At 46.7% G+C, this 16,907-nt stretch overlaps 1 protein-coding gene across 3 annotated transcripts in view; it reads right to left on the bottom strand.

Moving 5' to 3' along the window:
• The window catches only part of SPEF2 (sperm flagellar 2), a 1,748,369-nt gene that overhangs the window by 1,626,972 nt on the left and 104,490 nt on the right, over window positions 1-16,907 (bottom strand). For all 3 annotated transcript variants that reach the window (XM_069627121.1, XM_069627123.1, XM_069627122.1), the window contains exon 3: window positions 15,720-15,972. In XM_069627121.1, the coding sequence (XP_069483222.1) occupies window positions 15,720-15,972 (253 nt within the window). The remainder of the gene's footprint in view (window positions 1-15,719; window positions 15,973-16,907) is intronic.

Genomic DNA, 16,907 nt, shown 5'->3' with positions numbered 1-16,907 from the left:
TATGGTGCATCCGGATCAGTCAGGCTTTATTCCCACAAGGTCGACGACATTTACTCTCAGTCGCTTGTTCGGAGTGATGTCACATGTGAATCCAGGCACGAAGGCAGTAGTGGCCACCCTAGACGCCGAAAAGGCATTTGACTCAGTGTCGTGGAGGTATCTGCGATGTTTTGAAATTGGCCCTTATATCCTGAGCTGTGTATGGATAATGTATACCAACCCGGGTGCAAAAGTGCTAACAAACCGAACACTGTCTGCATTATTTTCCCTCAGGAGTGGAACCAGACAAGGCTGCCCTTCTCCCCAATATTCTTTGCACTTACAATCGAGCCCATGGCTGATTTTGATAGGCGGGTGCATGGACACAAGGGGATTAGAATAAGCGGTCCTCCGCAGAGAATATATTTACATGCCGATGATACCCTACTATATGTATGGAAACGCGAACACAATCTTGAACCCATAATGAAGGACATCCATATATTTTCTCGCTATTCAGGCTATAGAATAAATGATTCCAAATCAGAATGATTTCCCATCACAGCCATCACCACGCAACCACCCAACATAGGTGGGTTTAAATGGGCACCGATATATTTCCGTTACTTGGGTATTATAGTATCATGCGATTGACAATCCCTGTATGCAGACAACTATGACACATATTTGCAACCATTATCTACAAAGCTGCTGTTGTGGGCAAAACTCCCAATTTCACTCTATGTACGTGTGGCGCTTTTGAAAATGGTGGTCCTCCCGAAATGGTTATATTTCTTTTGTAATATTCCCTTCTGGCCAGGACGTGCTTTCTTCACCAAGCTTAAATCATTAGCTTCAACAATTGTCTGGGGGCCTGGTGTGGCTAGGATAATGGTATAATTAAGCTGAACCTTATAGAAGCGGGGGTCTCGCAGCACCCGATTTTGAACTCTACTACCTGGCATCCCAGGCACCTTACTCCTAGTCCATAGTCCCCTTTCCTCCATACTTCTGGGACATCTCTCCGTCCTGTGGGACGGGACCGGAGCACTTTGTAAAAAGCATCCAAATCTTTTTCCAAAAATGTGTCCCTCCTCTCTTTCCTGCGCGGGGCACGGCACGCGGCCATAACTCCGCCCACCTTGGTTCCGCCCCGCGCATCGCCCATCGGTCCTTTTCTATCGCCGGGTTAAAGACCCATCAGCAATAAGAGAGGAACCTTATGAGAGGGGACGGCGGGCAGGCGTATGGAGGAAAGGGGACTATGGACTAGGAGTAAGGTGGTCACTACGGTGAGTAACCTGGTAATACTCCTACGTCCCGTCCCCTTTCCTCCATACTTGTGGGAGATTCCCAAGCACTCCTTACAGGAACTATGGGTGGATGGAAATACCCCTTACTGAAACAGGTTCTTCAGCACAGCCTGACCAAACTGAGCGTCAGCTCTAGAGCTCATGTCGAGACAGTCATGCTTACAGAAAGCAGATGGGGAGCCCCAAGTAGCTGCCCTAGCGATGGACTCCCAGGGAACATATTTCTGAAAAGCAACCGCGGCTGCCTTGCCCCGCACCAGGTGCGCATGGATACCGTTAGGAGGTTTCAGCCTTTGGACGGTGAAAGACTCCGTGAGGCAGGCGGCGATCCACCTGGAAATAGTTGCCTTAGACGCCGGCTTGCCCTGAGGGTTACCGAAGGTCATAAAAAGTTAAGAAGAACTCCTAAACTCGGAAGTCCTGTCCAGATAGAACGTAAGAGCTCTTCGGACATCAAGACAGTGTAGAAATCTTTCAGCCTCTGAGGCAGGGTTCGGAAAAAAGACCAGAAGGGAGATTGACTGATTCAGATGGAATTCGGTCACTACCTTCGGTAGAAAAGCCGGGTTTGACCGAAGGACTACCTTGTCCTTGTGAAAGACCAAGAAAGGATGCTCCACCAACAATGCCTGGAGCTCACTCACTCTCCTTGCTGACGTAACAGCGACCATAAAGGACACTTTCCAAGACAAGTACTTGAGGTCTACCGAAGCCATTGGTTCAAAGGGTTTATGGCACAGCACCATCAGGACTACATTTAGGTTCCATGGCGGGTGCGGATTACGAACCGGAGGGTAGAGGCATGTCAAGCCAGCAAAATGCCTCTTCACCACTGGGTTAGTTAGAGAATAAGAACACAGGTCTGTAGAAAGGTAAGCGGAAACCGCTGAGAGATAAGTCCTGCATGACAGAACATGAACCCCTGACTCTGCTACAGAGGACACGAAGGACAGCACCATGTCAATCGTGGCCACCTTCGGATACAACTTCTTCTCCAAACACCAATGACAGAACCTGAGCCATTTACTCCTGTATTGAGATCTTGACGAGGGTTTCCTGGCTGCCTGGATAATGCGCATATTATCTGCCGACAAACTCAGATGCTCTAAAGACTTGAACTCAGGCACCATGCCGCCAAGCTGAGCGATTATGGGGAGGGGTGCCACATCTGTTCCCCTTGGTGAAGAAGATCTGTGGATACACCGACAGGTGTTGAAGTTCTGAGAACCAAAACCTGGCCGGCCACCACGGGGCTATCAGTAGAAGGGAACATTTCACCAAGTTCTTCAGCTTCCAAATTGCCTGGTGAACTAGAGGCAGAGGCGGGAAGGCGTAAGCTCTCATGTTGTGCCATGGAATCTCGAGAGCATCCCCCAGAGAGGAGGCTCCCAGACCCCCTCTGGAGGCATACTGAGGAAGTTTCTTGTTCACCGCTGTGGCGAAGAGGTCCACCTCCGGTGTGCCCCAACGTGAGAAAATCCATGAGAGGACCTCCGCCTTCAACTCCCACTCGTAGCTGACCACTGTCCGCCGGCTGGGGGCATCCGCTGTGACATTCAGCTGGCCCGGGATGTGCACTGCAAGCAGCCAGACACCATGAAGCACGGCCCACTCCCAAATCTGATGTACAGGTCCACGAGGGGTGAGGAGGCTTCGTTCCCCCTTGCTTGTTTATGTAATTACTTGATACCACGTTGTGCGTTCTTATGCGGACCACCTTGTTGACAATGAGTGGTCTGAACGCTCTGAGCGCTAGGAAGATCGCCAGAAGCTCCAAATGATTTATGTGCAGGAGCTTGTCCTGAGGAGACCAGAGGTCTGAGACCTGGAGGGAGGAGTCCGTTGTGATCGTCACCGTCGGGACCGGGTCCTGAAACCCCGCGCCCCCAGAGAGATTGCTGAGAGAAGACCACCAATCTAGGTCCACTCTCATGGAATCCGGAATCATTATCTGCATGGAATCAGGATCCTCTGCCTGACGCCATGAATTCCGAAGAGCCATCTGTGTCCGTCTCATTTTGAGACGAGCAAGAGGAAGAGCCAGTACACACGAGGCCATGAGGCCCAGAAGCCTCTGGAACCACCAGGCCGACATGCTCTCCGACTGCACAAACATCTGACACGTGGCCAACAGATCCGCCATTCTGTCCCCGGTCAGATACACTCTGCAGTCGATCGTGTTCCAACGAAAACCCAGGAAGATCAGGTCCTGCAAGACCGTCATGGAGGATTTCCGCCAGTTCACCGACGGCCCAAGATGGAACAGGAGCTGAAGGAGAGACTGGAGGTTGCCCGCTGCTGCCAACGGACAACGGCTGCGTAAGAGCCAGTCGTCCAAATAAGGATACACATGGATACCCTGGAGACGAAGATAGGCCGCAATCACCGACATCATCTTCATGAAGACACGCAGCGCCGAGCTGAGGCCAAAAGGAAGCACCCGAAACTGGAAGTGCTCCTCTCCCAAAGAGAAGCGGAGATATCTCCTGTGTGGGTTCCAAATCAGGATATGCATGTACGCATCCTGAAGATCCACAACACTTAGCCAATCGCCCATCTGGAGCATATTTGGCTGAGCGAGATCATCTTGATATTCTCTTGGGGTAGGAAAAGATTGAACTGGGAAAGGTCTAGGATGGTGCGCAGGCCAGCCTGGTTGGGTTTGGGCACCGTAAACAGCCGGGAGTAGAAGCCCTCCCCTCGCTCCTCAAGGGGAACGGGTTCCACAGCTCTGAGGTCCAGACGTTTCTGAACCTCGGCCTTGAGGGAGGGTGAGCCCAACAGCTGAAAAGGAGGGTTGAGGGGTGGGGTAAGGGATAAAGGTAAGCGGAAGCCCGCTCGAGCGACTGACAAGACCCATCTGTCTTCTGTGATGGTCTGCCACGCCTCCCAATGAGACGCAATGCGTCCTCCCACCGGGGTCTCGTGAGAGCACGGAAAACCCTCATTTGGCAGGCTTATCGGTGGCGGTGCCACCTGAACCTGATGAGGAGGCAGAGGAGCGGGAAAAAAACCGCTTGCGTTGTTGTCTTCGGCGGTTATTCCCGCAGGAGTATCCACTCTGCGAGAATTGTGGTCGAGGAAGCCCCTAAAACCAGAGGAAGGTCACATTGCGACAACAGTCTCTGGGATTTGAAAGGAGCTTTAACCAGAACAGACAATGATTTAGCCGTCTGAGTGCTATCCTTGGTTTTGGTGAGCTCTACATCGGTAGAAGAATGAAAAAGCTCCTTACCATCGAATGGAAGGTCCAACGCCTTGTCTTGCACTTCCTCAGAAAATTTAGTGGCATGCAGCCACGCCTGCCGTGAGGTATCAACCCCAAGCATCAGGCCCCGAGCCGAGGTGTCTACGTGATGAGCCGCAGCCTCCAGGAGATCCTGGGCCAAAACCCTGGCATCGGAAAGGCCTCCTTTGAAGTCTGCCAACTTCTCGACCGGGATGTGCTCCTCAAACTCCGACAGACCTTTCCACATCCGCATGTTATCTCCCGCCAATATCAATTCGGCGTTGGCCTGCCTGAGCTGCAAGGCCGAGTTGGCGAAGATTTTCCTCCCGAGGGAGTCGAGGAGCTTGTCCTCCTTTCCCAGAACCGGAGTAGCCGTCATGAAAGAGGATGCTGCAGGCCTGGACTGCAAAGTGGCCGCATCCTCCACTGTGGAGGAGGGAGGCGGACAAGACAACAGGGCCACCTCTTCTGAAGAATGCAGCCTGTACCTCGCGTCAATCTTTTTATTGACAAAAAGTCCCAAGTGTGGCTTTTCCCAGACTCTTCGGACCTTGGCCAGAACGTCCTTCTGCAGGAACAGGCCGGTACGCTCCAAGAGAGACAGGGTGAACGCCCCAGAAAGCACGCCCTCCTGCGGAGCGGGTGCCTCGGGCACCGGAACATCTAAGAAACTCAATCATGTCCAGTACCCGGTCATGAAAGGCTCCGATAGAGCGGGGAAGGTCCTCATTGTCCCGATCGCCTTGAGGGTCATCTGACAGGTCAGGACCCTGCTGAGCCGTGTCAGGCACTGCCTTGTCCACTGGGGACAATGGAGGCAAAGGCGGAAGAGCAGGAGGGGGCACCACAGGCAAGGGAGGCGCCGGAGGAACGGGTGGAGCCGGAGGCGCAGGTGGACATATCTCCTTGAAAAGCCCTTTGAAATATTCCCTCATGGGGTCGGTGCGCATAAGCGCTTGAAATTTACCGAAAAAGGCATCCCCAGGAGATTGTTTCAGGACCTGAGGAGGCCTCTCATGAGGTGGACAAATCCAGGGATGTAACGGGGACGGGTGCCACACCGGCCCCTCCACCGTATCCACATAAATCAAAAGGGAGCCGCCCCCGCGGGCAACGAAACATTGTGCGGAAGAGGCATCCGGGCGTTCCAATCATAAACCGGCCAGTAAGGATGCGCACAAGGGACCTTAGGTTCACCCAAGAGAACGAGCCCTACACCAGAAGCCGATGGCGTAGTTGTAGGGGTAGCACTTAAAATGGCCGCAGTGGTCGTGGCGGGAACGGGCGCCATTTTGTCCTCATCTGAGGAAAACTGTGGCATGTGAGGAAGTGAGGCAGGGGTCCCCGTCGATGGATCAGGGGTCTTAATCTTAGCCTTAATATATGGAACCTCGGCAGAGCCGGTACTATGAGGCCTGGAATGTTTTTGTGACATACCAACCGCCAACTGAGCCTTCGAAGGAAGGACCTCGGCACTGCCGGTAAAAGAAGAACTTTGCTTCTTTGCCCCCTTAACAGATCTGGTGTCACCACAAGAGCGGGAACGGTGAGCAACCGCTTTCACCGACAAAGCCTTGTCCAGCCTCTCAGAACTGTTGGTAGTTTTAGCCTCTGTACGAGGGACCTCGGACCCAGGGCCGGTAACAGCCTTATCTGCGCAGGCCTCGAACATCCGTTCAGTAACTACAAGCCCAGCCAATGCCTCGGGGCGCACCACGGTTTTGTTTTTGACGGAAGCCGACAGAGGCCTCAGAGCGAACTCCGGTACCCCACGACTCAGTAGAACTGGGTGTTCACAGGCCCCTTACGCAGACCCTTGGAGAAAACTCCGGTAGAATTATTAGGCCCAACGGACACCTCAGGGCGAACCCCAGTAACAGAGCGATCAACGCCCCTCCCGGACCGAGAGGAACCCGGGAAGGTATCCCCCGGCCGGGGTGCTCTGAAAAGTAAAGAACTTACCGGGTGTTTTTTCTTCTCGTCGATGAACACCTGAAAATGCAAAGGAGGAGTTTGTCGGAACACCTCCTTCCACCGCTCCACCCGACATTGAAGTGCCCGGACCGAAAGGGAGTCACAGTAAAAACAGGAGTCCCAACGGTGTTCCGGACCCAAACACTCTAAACAAAGAGGATGGGGATCCGCCTTTGCGAAGTGACGGTGACACGATGAATAATCTGGAAAGTCTAATTTGAAAGACATAGACTTGTAAATGAATGCTAGCGAGAGCCAGAGAGGAAAAAAGGGAAGAAAATCTTCCAAGGAAGCAAGTGCGTCCGGCCCCGATTTGGCGGAGAAAAGGACTGATGGGCGGTGCGCGGGACGGAGCAAAGGTGGGTGGGGTTATGGCCACGTGCCGGGCCCCGCGCAGGAAAGAGATGCTTTTTACAAAGTACTCCGGTCCCGTCCCACAGGACGGAGAGATGTCCCACAAGTATGGAGGAAAGGGGACGGGACATAGGAGTAATTGGTGCGACCCTGAAGACACAGCTGCACACATACCATTAGAGAGAAATGTAGCATCTTCCACTGATCTTAGGTCAGTTATATTTAGTGTAAGGCATCGGGACTCCTGCGCATTTGACCCCGTTAGCACCACGGTCAGTGCATGGTCGAAAACCTTTGGGAAAATAGATTTGCAGGAGCAATATGATCGAGGAGCTCCTCTATTGTGTTTTCCATGAATCTCCCCTACCTTCGATGAGATGCTACAAAGATCTTGGGACCCTGCCAAGCAATTGAAAATAGGCGATATGAACCCTGTGGCAGAGTATGTCACTTAAAGAAATTTTGTGAATACTATATGGGGTGAGCAGTTGAAGTTGCTACAATACCGCCGAATGGGAACTGCATTCCGTAAGAGATGGCCATCATTCCCGAAGAAACCAAACTCACATGAATGTATAAGAGCCACCATGTCTAATGATGGCACGAAACCCAGAGTGTCCAGGTTATACAGGTTGATACAGTCTCATACTTCTCCTCAGAACTCCATTAATGCGTCCGATTCAGTTTAAGATCCTGAATCAATTCCACTACACTCCTGCTAGAATGGCTAAGTTCATAACAGACGGTACTGGTGGATAAAGTGCGGAAGGCCGCAGGCGGATGCCTTCTATATGTATTGGTCATGCCCTGTGATTACGGTATTCTGGGGTAGCATTGCTGAGGCTATAGAAGATATAGTACACATTCCATCCTCTCTGGCTCCTCTTAAGTACCTGTTTGGCGATAATGGGAAATCTTCTGAGACCTCAAGAAGGCTGTTTAATGTTGCATGTGCTGTAGCTAAGAAATGCATATTAAAGTATTGGAAATCTAAAAATGCACCCAACCTGAATGATTGGCTTTGTGAACTAACTTATGTCAATGACTGTGAAGAGCAATTTGTTCTCTCTGTACCTACGACATGCCATCCTAAGGACATCTGGGCCCGTTCAGAATGTATCTGTGTGAAATTATCTCTGACAGCGACAGCTCGTGACCCCAATTTGATATACAGTTTGAATTCTTTCATGTGTTGATTACAGACGAAATGTTGCACAATGTTTGTATATAATTCTGTATCGTGTTGCCTGTACCATGACCATTGAATAAACAAAGTTAAAAACAAAAAATGCAAATAACGTGAGTAAACGCCGAAAATGTTGGCACTTTCCAATGCTTGTTTTAGTCTGACCTCTGCTTTCCCCCACCCTTCCTCTCACCCCTCCCCACACCCCTAGGTTTCCCTCCAGCCCAATCCCACACACCTGTTTGTCTCCTCCAGTCCCAGATTGTCTCAGCCTCCCATCATGGAAATAGACAAGGGACTTCTCGCTTTGCTATTTATAATGTCAGCGGCCATCTGTTTTTTTTCCCCCCAAAACCCACACAGACCCCCTCCTGTGTAAAAAAACTAATTCCAAACTATCAGCAACCTGGAGGGAGCTCATGGGTGCTCATACGAGGGCCCTGCCTGCACAGTATAGTGGTAGTTATTGATATAATGGTCTGATTCGCCTTCCTGTCCAGAGCCTTTACCACCCGAATGGCCTTAATGATGAGCAGCAGAGCAACAAAAAGCAACAGCTCAATGGCAAATACCACCTTAAAACTAAGCATCAGTTCAATGGCAAGCAACTCCAGCTAGCACGTTAAAGATGGAGAAAGGAAAGGCAAAACAGGACCAAAAGTGAGCTGCAAATGGCAGCTAGCTTTTAGGCTGCCGTGATGGTCCCTAGGGCGTAGCTCATTCTCAATGGGAAGCTTAGGTGATCCCCTTTGGAGTCACCTAAAAATATTTTCTTTACATATGTTTTTATTCAAACATAACCATGTTATACTACAAGACCATGGAAATTCTTACTGATCAAATTTAAAATCATACAAACAATATAAAACATAAATGCTAACAAAATAAAGGAATAATATTGAAATGATTGCCAGCATACTGGCGAGTCACGTCAAGACAAAACACAGGCTGAAGGTGAACGCAACCTTACCCAGTATACATTTGTATATTTATAGCAGTTTCAAATCAAAGTAAAGCAAATATTATAGAACTGAAACATCTGAATGTGTCTAGTCTGCCTTGGAGAAGTGCCTTCATTTAGCGTTTTGCTCAGCGATACACAAAACGGATCCCATATATCCGTGGCCTGCTCCGCGAGTCATCATGGGTTCTAAAGTCAGACTCAGTCTTGTTAACGTTTTAGTGTGACAGGCCCATAGTGTCGATAGAAGTAAGCATCTATCATTTTGCATCTCAGGCCTTCCGATAGACTTTTAGAATTTATAGTCTGGTGTTTTGTACTATCTGGGAACCTCAGTTAAGCAGCCAGCTCGCAGGAACCACGCAGGAGTCAGTTAAGTGCAAAAAGGAAATGTACTTTAATGCTTAGAACTCAAGTAGGAGGGTTACATGGGAGTAAGGTATTATACATACTTCTGCTACAGAGTCCCATCTCCAAGTTCCCACCAACGGTCAGCCTCAGAATCCCCTGCACACAACTTTCTACATTACCTTTTGTATTCCCAAGGTACCTGACCCACACAGACAGCTAGAAACCATTCACTTAGCCCGCAACCATGCCAGGTAAACATGCCAGACACCACCCACCTACCTTCCTAAAGAAACAGAAGAACAACCCTAAGACACAGCACAACTAACCACTCAGAACCAAACACTACAACCAGTCATACAACACAGGTTACTTACAGATAAAGAAACTATTCATCCTCCTGCCCTGAGCTGCCACCCCAGGGCCTCAGACTTGCCACATCTGAGGACAACTTGCTGTGAGCCGAGCAACAACCTGCCTACACAGAAGCAGTAAACGTACACACACACACACACACACAACCCTCATAGGAAACAAACCTCCTTCTGTCAGAACCTGCCACATTCCAGCCTCAGATCTGCAACATCTGAAAAAAAACATTGCTCCACAAACCGGAGCAACCAACAACACAAACAGCAACCTGTCCCGTCCAGAACACAAAACTACACCTGAGAATATACCATAACCAACACGCACAAACCAAAACGTGCCCAAACCAGAAGACCAACACAACCATACCCATTTCTCCCTAAGAACACATAAAAGAACAAAAGGAAGGAAAGCGACTCACAAGGCAAAGGAACACATAGGAAACAAACGTGACTGCAAAGGGACAGCACGTAGAAGGCCCACGTACATGGTTCACATATCCAATGCATGCGAAAAGAAAACTATCTCACCCAGAAGCAGTTTTGTCACTCCTATATCTGGACAAGACTACAAAATTGAGAAAACTACGTTGGAACATCCAAACCATCTGCACTGCAGTGCACACATGTATATCTCCTGACACTAGCTCCTGCCGCTAATGACAAACCAACCTGCACAACAGTGCACTAATGCCTCGTCCCAGACAATAGCTCCTAAAACAACACCTACTACTAGCCGGTGCATAAACTCCAAAACCACACCCTGGTAACAAAGCTCTCAACTCCTGGTAAACAACCTACACCCCGGGAGTACCACACCCTAACCAGTCGTTTGCTAGGCCACCGGCCAGACAGGAGGTTAAAACACCTACTCTGGCTATACTCACGACACCTACTCATAACTGGTGTAACTACGCCCTCTAGAAACACTCTCACGCACCTTCAAATAACCGCACAGTTACCACAACACTAGCACTTGTGCTAAACAACTGCACAAATACGACATCACCACTGGTGTTAAACAACTGCACCCAGCCACAACACACAAATACTCACCAACACATCAGCTCTCCACGAGCGATGACCACAACATACATCCATGTTAGCATCCGCAGCACACATACTCCACGCCGCCAAATACATCTGTTCGCACCACTGCAACACTATTGCACAAAAGATGGACACACCTGTGTCATGCAAAAATAGTGGTGATCAGGCAATACCTTACATATGACACAGAAACATCTTGAAAAGTGCCACCTAAGTCAATAACTTTTCATCTACATGGCATATAATGGGTGTAAGGGACAATACATCTTCTGCCACAGGTTCCCATCTCCAAGTACCCACCAACGATCATCCTCAGAATCCCCCCTCAAACATTCTACATTCCCTCTGGCATGACTAAGGTAGCTGACCCCACACAGACAGCTAGGAATCATTCACTCAGCACACAACTATGCCAGGTTAACATGCCACACACCACAGGTTTATAGGGAGAATGATAGGTTCTGTGTATATTTGAAGCATACTCTCGGGCTGAGATATATACTTATGGTTAATGCACATATATCTCGCCACTGCTCATATCCGCTAATGGTATAGGCAGACTACGCCTCAGAATTATATAGAGGAAGATGGGCAGGCATCATTCCTTTCTGTTTATTTGCATACATGTTACAAATGACTTAAGTTGATACATTGGCTTTCAAGGCCAGTTTACCAATATCAGACTACTGCAGAGGCTTGGGAAAACCCTGCCATCCACCGTTTGCAATGGCTCTCAATATCTAGTGAGCAAGTATATTAGCAGATGACCTAGGCAGTTTTAATAGAAAACCTTCTCTAGTAATAGAAACACCACCCATATCAAATCTTCCCACTTCATTAAGTTTGCTAACTTACATGGTCTATACAGCAAATAGTCAAGAGTATTGCGGTGTTGCTAAAGAGGTAGAAAACAACTACTTATTTCCTATTAAAATCTGTAAACTGTGTTTACAAGAATGGGTTTTGTACCTGTGGTGGAGAACAAGAAATCCCCAATTCCCCCCACGCTGTGGCCAAGACTACAGCTTAGCCAGCAACCGCTCTATACATGCATATGCGCCGTTTATCAACAATTCCGGACAAAAACTTGCAAACTCTGCTTAAGATGCTAGGTAATATACATAGATGTCTGAGAAAGCTAGTCCTCCATGGTCATACAGTTTTGTGAGCAACTCCCAGGGCATTCTACAGTTTTGCCTGGTCCATATGAAGACCTGAATCAACCCATTCAGTCTGATGAAAAGCTTTTTGGGGGATGTGAAGTGGTGGTGGTTGAGATGTATAGAGTATCTTGGGCAGAACAATCATCTGAACCACATCCACTATTCCAATCAGCAATAATGGTAATTTGGCCCACTTTAACAATTAAGTTCTAACTGTGCGTACTTCAGGGTATAATTTAGCCGGACAATGCATTGTGGAAATGTACTCTATGAAGTTGCAATTTTGTTATGAATTTTGTAATATTTTAAATTTAGGGACAGATAGGGTCAATTGTTTATTATTTTTAATATTAAATTGAAATGTATTACATTATTAAGGATGGCATGAATTGCATTCAATTACATTTTTGCAAATATTTTCTAAGTCTATCTACTGTTTTTGTCAGTATTTGCCTGCTTATCCCTCAGGTTCTGGGGAGCCTTCTTTGAGATCAATGTATTAACCTACTAAATGTAACACCATTCATGAATCCATTCAGAACACCCCAGTCTCTGTGGTGAAAAAACTGGGATCATGCTGTCTTCTACACTTTCTATGACTCATCACGTGTCTGCCGTCTGTAATCTGAGGATTCTGCGGAAGGTGCTAGCCCTTCTTCTATTTCATCTGTGGCTTCTGGTGGTAGCAGCTCTAGTCCTTAGCAGCTTAGACTATTGTAACTCACTGTACCTGGCCCAGTCTAAGGGCTTGGTCCAGCGACTGCAGCGGCTTCAAAATCTAGCGGACATAGTGGCCACCGGTTCCCCTTATGGAACTCACATCTCGCCCATTTTGCAGTCTCTACCCAGGCTGCCGGTGTCCCAACAAGTTGACTTTAAGACGCTCCGTTTGGTGCATAGCACCCTTTATGGCCAGGGTGCTGAATTTCTTCAGGACAAATTTGTCCGCTACTCCCCAAGCCGGCCGCTGCGCTCTCAGTCACCTGGGTTGGTGGTAGTTTCCAGCTTTCATTGCGCTAGGGTGGATGGCCGCTCCTTTTCCATGGCGGAGGTCCAACTTTGGAACACTCTTCCACCTCCACTGAGAAAGGTTACTAATTATCTGGAATTCAGACGCTTTCTGAAAACCCACCTCCTTTGGCTGTGGCCACTCGCCTATCCGGTGACATCCTAGCGCCAAGAAACCCTTGGGTGAGTCTCTGTAACATAACACAACATGATCTTTTTTAGAAATAATATACCCAATATTCATTCTAAACTGACTGTCTATCTGTTGGAGAATGCCGATACCATCCCTGACTTTATGCACAACCTTCCATCTACTGATTGCGATTGTGCAGTTTTTCAAACCAGTGATTGGGACATTCCTTTTTCACAGGTTTCATGTAATGATACAGCACAGAATATCATTCTAATTGAAAAGATCTTTTTATAAAGATCGATTTAGAAAGACTGCGCAGTGACCGCACAAAGTGGTCTTTCTAAATCAAACTGTCACGCCCCTGCCGCACACAAGTGCGTGCAGGAGCTGACATGCTCTGCGGGACCTGGAAGCGGAGGATGAGGAGAACGGGTGTGGACAGGGAGGACTGGTGGGGGGCAAGGAGGAACAAGTGGTGAAACCCCCGCGAACATACATATATATATATATATATATACACACACATACACACACACACACACACACCTTACCTTTACAATGCCAGCTTTACAATCAAAATTAAATTGGTCATTGTAAATCGGTCTTTTTCACTTGAGAGTTTTAAGATTAGGTCATTTCACATAGACCCCATATAATTTCCTCGCTTAAAACACTTATTGTGACTCCGCCTTTTGTTATTCTACAGTTATACAGGACTGTGCTAAATACCCGAGTCCTTAAATGACCATCCTAATTTACTCTTCTTTTAAGAAAGCCACAGTTCCTGTGGCACTAAAACAGAAATGGATTACTCATACATTAAAAAAAGGACCATTTAGATCCCCAATGACGTTCCAGGTAAAGGCCTATTCCTAATGCACCTTTCTTGCTGAAAGTGCTGGACAAGATCGCTACCACCTCAGCTAAGTAAATATGTAGAGAAGCATAATCTCTTGGGTGATCACAAGGCTGGTTTTGGACCTGCTAGAAGCACTGGACTTTCTTATATCAATATCAAAGATGCTTTACTTAAAATTATCAATGATGGAGACTCAGCCCTTCTTATGTTACTGCACTAGTCATCTGCCTTTGATGCCTTAGGTGATATTAACGTGATCAAGCACATTAAACAAGTTATCCCTATCTCCAATAAGTCTGTTCAGTGGATTGCCTCCTTTATTACTAATGGGACATCCTAAGTAAAAATAGGCTATTTCTACTCGCATACAAAATCAGTTGACTGGGGCGTCCCATGGAGCTTGTGTTTGCACCTCTACTTTTAACATTTATTTAAAACCACTTCATGATCTTTTATGTGATGCAACCATAAGCTTTCAAATTTTACTTACGACATCCACCATGTTTTTAAACTAGGTAATGATCTTCAGGCTAACATTTCTAAAATACAAAACATTTTTCCTACCATAGAAAAGTGGTTTGCCAACAACTCCCTGTATTTAAACCCAGATAAAACAGAATTATTATTGGTCTCATATAAGAACCAGTTAACTTATCTAGCATCTAGAATATCTAACATCCATCTTTCTGGCTTTACAATGCCTACAAAACAAAGCGAAACATTGGGATACATCTTCGATGCCAATTTGACGATGAAATCTCAGATAAATGCAGTAATCAGTTCCTCTGCATATTATATTATGATACTTTGCCAAATTCGCCCATTCCTCGCAGAGTCCCACTGTGACACTATTGCCATAGCCATTGTAGGCTACAAGCTAGATTGCTGTAACACTTTATATGGTGATCACCCAAATAAACTCTTAATTCATTGCAGGCACTCCAAAATTTTGTAGTCCACATTGTCACTAATACTCCACGCTATTCCCATATAACGTCTCCCCAACTGAAAATTACATATGCTATTTATGGACAGTATCTTTTTTAAGCTTCTTTCTTTTACTCAGAAGGCATTTTATGGAAATTGCCCTCTCTTCACTAAAGATCATATGATCAAATACAACCCTTCTCGTAATCCAAAATCTGCAGGCGGGTGCTCTTTCAATATCTCCCAATATCGACGCGTCTTTGCTATGGGTCAAGCTTGCTCTGTTTATACCATTATACTATGGAACTTACTCCCTAATGGCATTCGCAGTATTTTCTTCCACTTGCTAGCCTTCAGAAAAAAATCCGAACTCACTGGTTTTAAATTTAGATCTACTTATGGTCTCAGTTGAGTGCTTAGATATCTATGGGTTGTAGCACCATCCTTTAAATGAAATGAAAGAATTAGCTACAGAAATAGGAAAACTATGACGACTAATGCATAGCCAGGAGAGTGAAACAATGAGGGGTTTCACACTCTTCTTACACTTGCGTCCACAGACCTAGTCACCCAGCGCAGATATTAGGAAAAGGTTCTATGGGAGTATGGACAGGACTAGAATGACTGCAAAGGGCAGGAAGTGATTCCAAATTCGTCATTTGGTGGAATTGAGTATTGTTGACTAAGAGGATGAAATGTGGCATAGCCAATTAGCTTTGTAAGACACACCTAGTTCATAACATCGACAGAGCACGTCATCCTTTTGAGGCACAAAACATGTGGGTCACACATTTTGCTCAAAACACAATGTAAATAACTGCATTGGGAGTACAGAGATTGGTGCATTAATCTTTAGAAAAGGTTTACCTCTCGATATATTTCTGTTTGAATGGTCTGGAGTTTTGCAGGTCCATGAGGTCTCATGGTCTCTAGGGCCACTCCAGTGAGCCCAGCTTTCTTCTTCTTCTGCAGGACAATGTACAGCTGATAGAGAAGTCGGGTTGCAGCTCCGTGCTTTTCGGACATGATGGCTTGGGCCACATTCTGATCAAACTGCACACCCAGGAGATTAAGAGTTGGCTCAATACGCGAAAAGTTATTAAGTTTTGACATAGTGGCCCTATGGTAAACAAAAATAATACTTTGTTACAAAAATTATTACCTGACAAAAAAGAAGAGAAACACAGTCCATCAAAGTGAATAACATATGGTATCCAATAGCCCATATACTGCACAGTCCGAAAATGGAACTACTAATTTTGTCAAAGGCCTTTTCGGATGGGAGTGCAGTAGTAGTGCACATGTGCAAAAACAGGGAAACATCCAGTACGTCAAAATGTCTGAATAGCTCAATATAATGGCTGAAGCAGAAAATAACAAACACTACACTATTATGGTGCATACGTGAAAATCATACGCAAGCAAGAATAGCTAACACTGTGTTACACATCACAGGTGGCATTAATTAGAGCAAAGATACTATAAATAGTCGAGAATAGGCTGTAGCACCTGATGGATTTTCTGCAGGAGAGACTAGGAATTGTCAGCCACTGGAATCCCCTATAATTAAGCAGAATTACATTCTGCTTTTCTTGGTGTTCCTGTCCATACTCCCATAGAATATATATCATACATTACTCACCGTAATCGTATTTCTGATGCATGTATCTGCTTAGATTCAAATGCTATGCAAAGGCCGATTTCTATTGGTAGTCAGAGTATTACATTTGTTTTCGAAACTCGAAAAGGGACGTCGACTAGGCGTGTCAGTATTACTATCGCTAGTTTTCGTTTCTGACATGAGGTTCTGTAATAAAGCAGAAAGAATAGCGATAGAGCAAGAACATCCATGCACCTTCGACTCCAGGAGGGGAGGAAGGGAAGGCGCATGTGAATCTAAGCAGATACAAGTATCAGAAATAAGATTACAGTGAGTAATGTATGCCTTCTGAGGCATACAAGTATCAGAAATAAGATTACAGTGAGTAATGTATGCCTTCTGAGGCTTGTGGATCTGCTTAGATCAGATGCTATGCATAGATTAGCAAGCAGTAT

This window comes from Ambystoma mexicanum, chromosome 6p (assembly GCF_040938575.1).
Source record: "Ambystoma mexicanum isolate Mex_15411 chromosome 6p, UKY_AmexF1_1, whole genome shotgun sequence".
Taxonomy (NCBI): Eukaryota; Metazoa; Chordata; class Amphibia; order Caudata; family Ambystomatidae; genus Ambystoma; species Ambystoma mexicanum.
The sequence above is the reverse complement of the archived record's forward strand: the minus strand, read 5'-3'. Positions and strand labels throughout refer to the sequence as shown.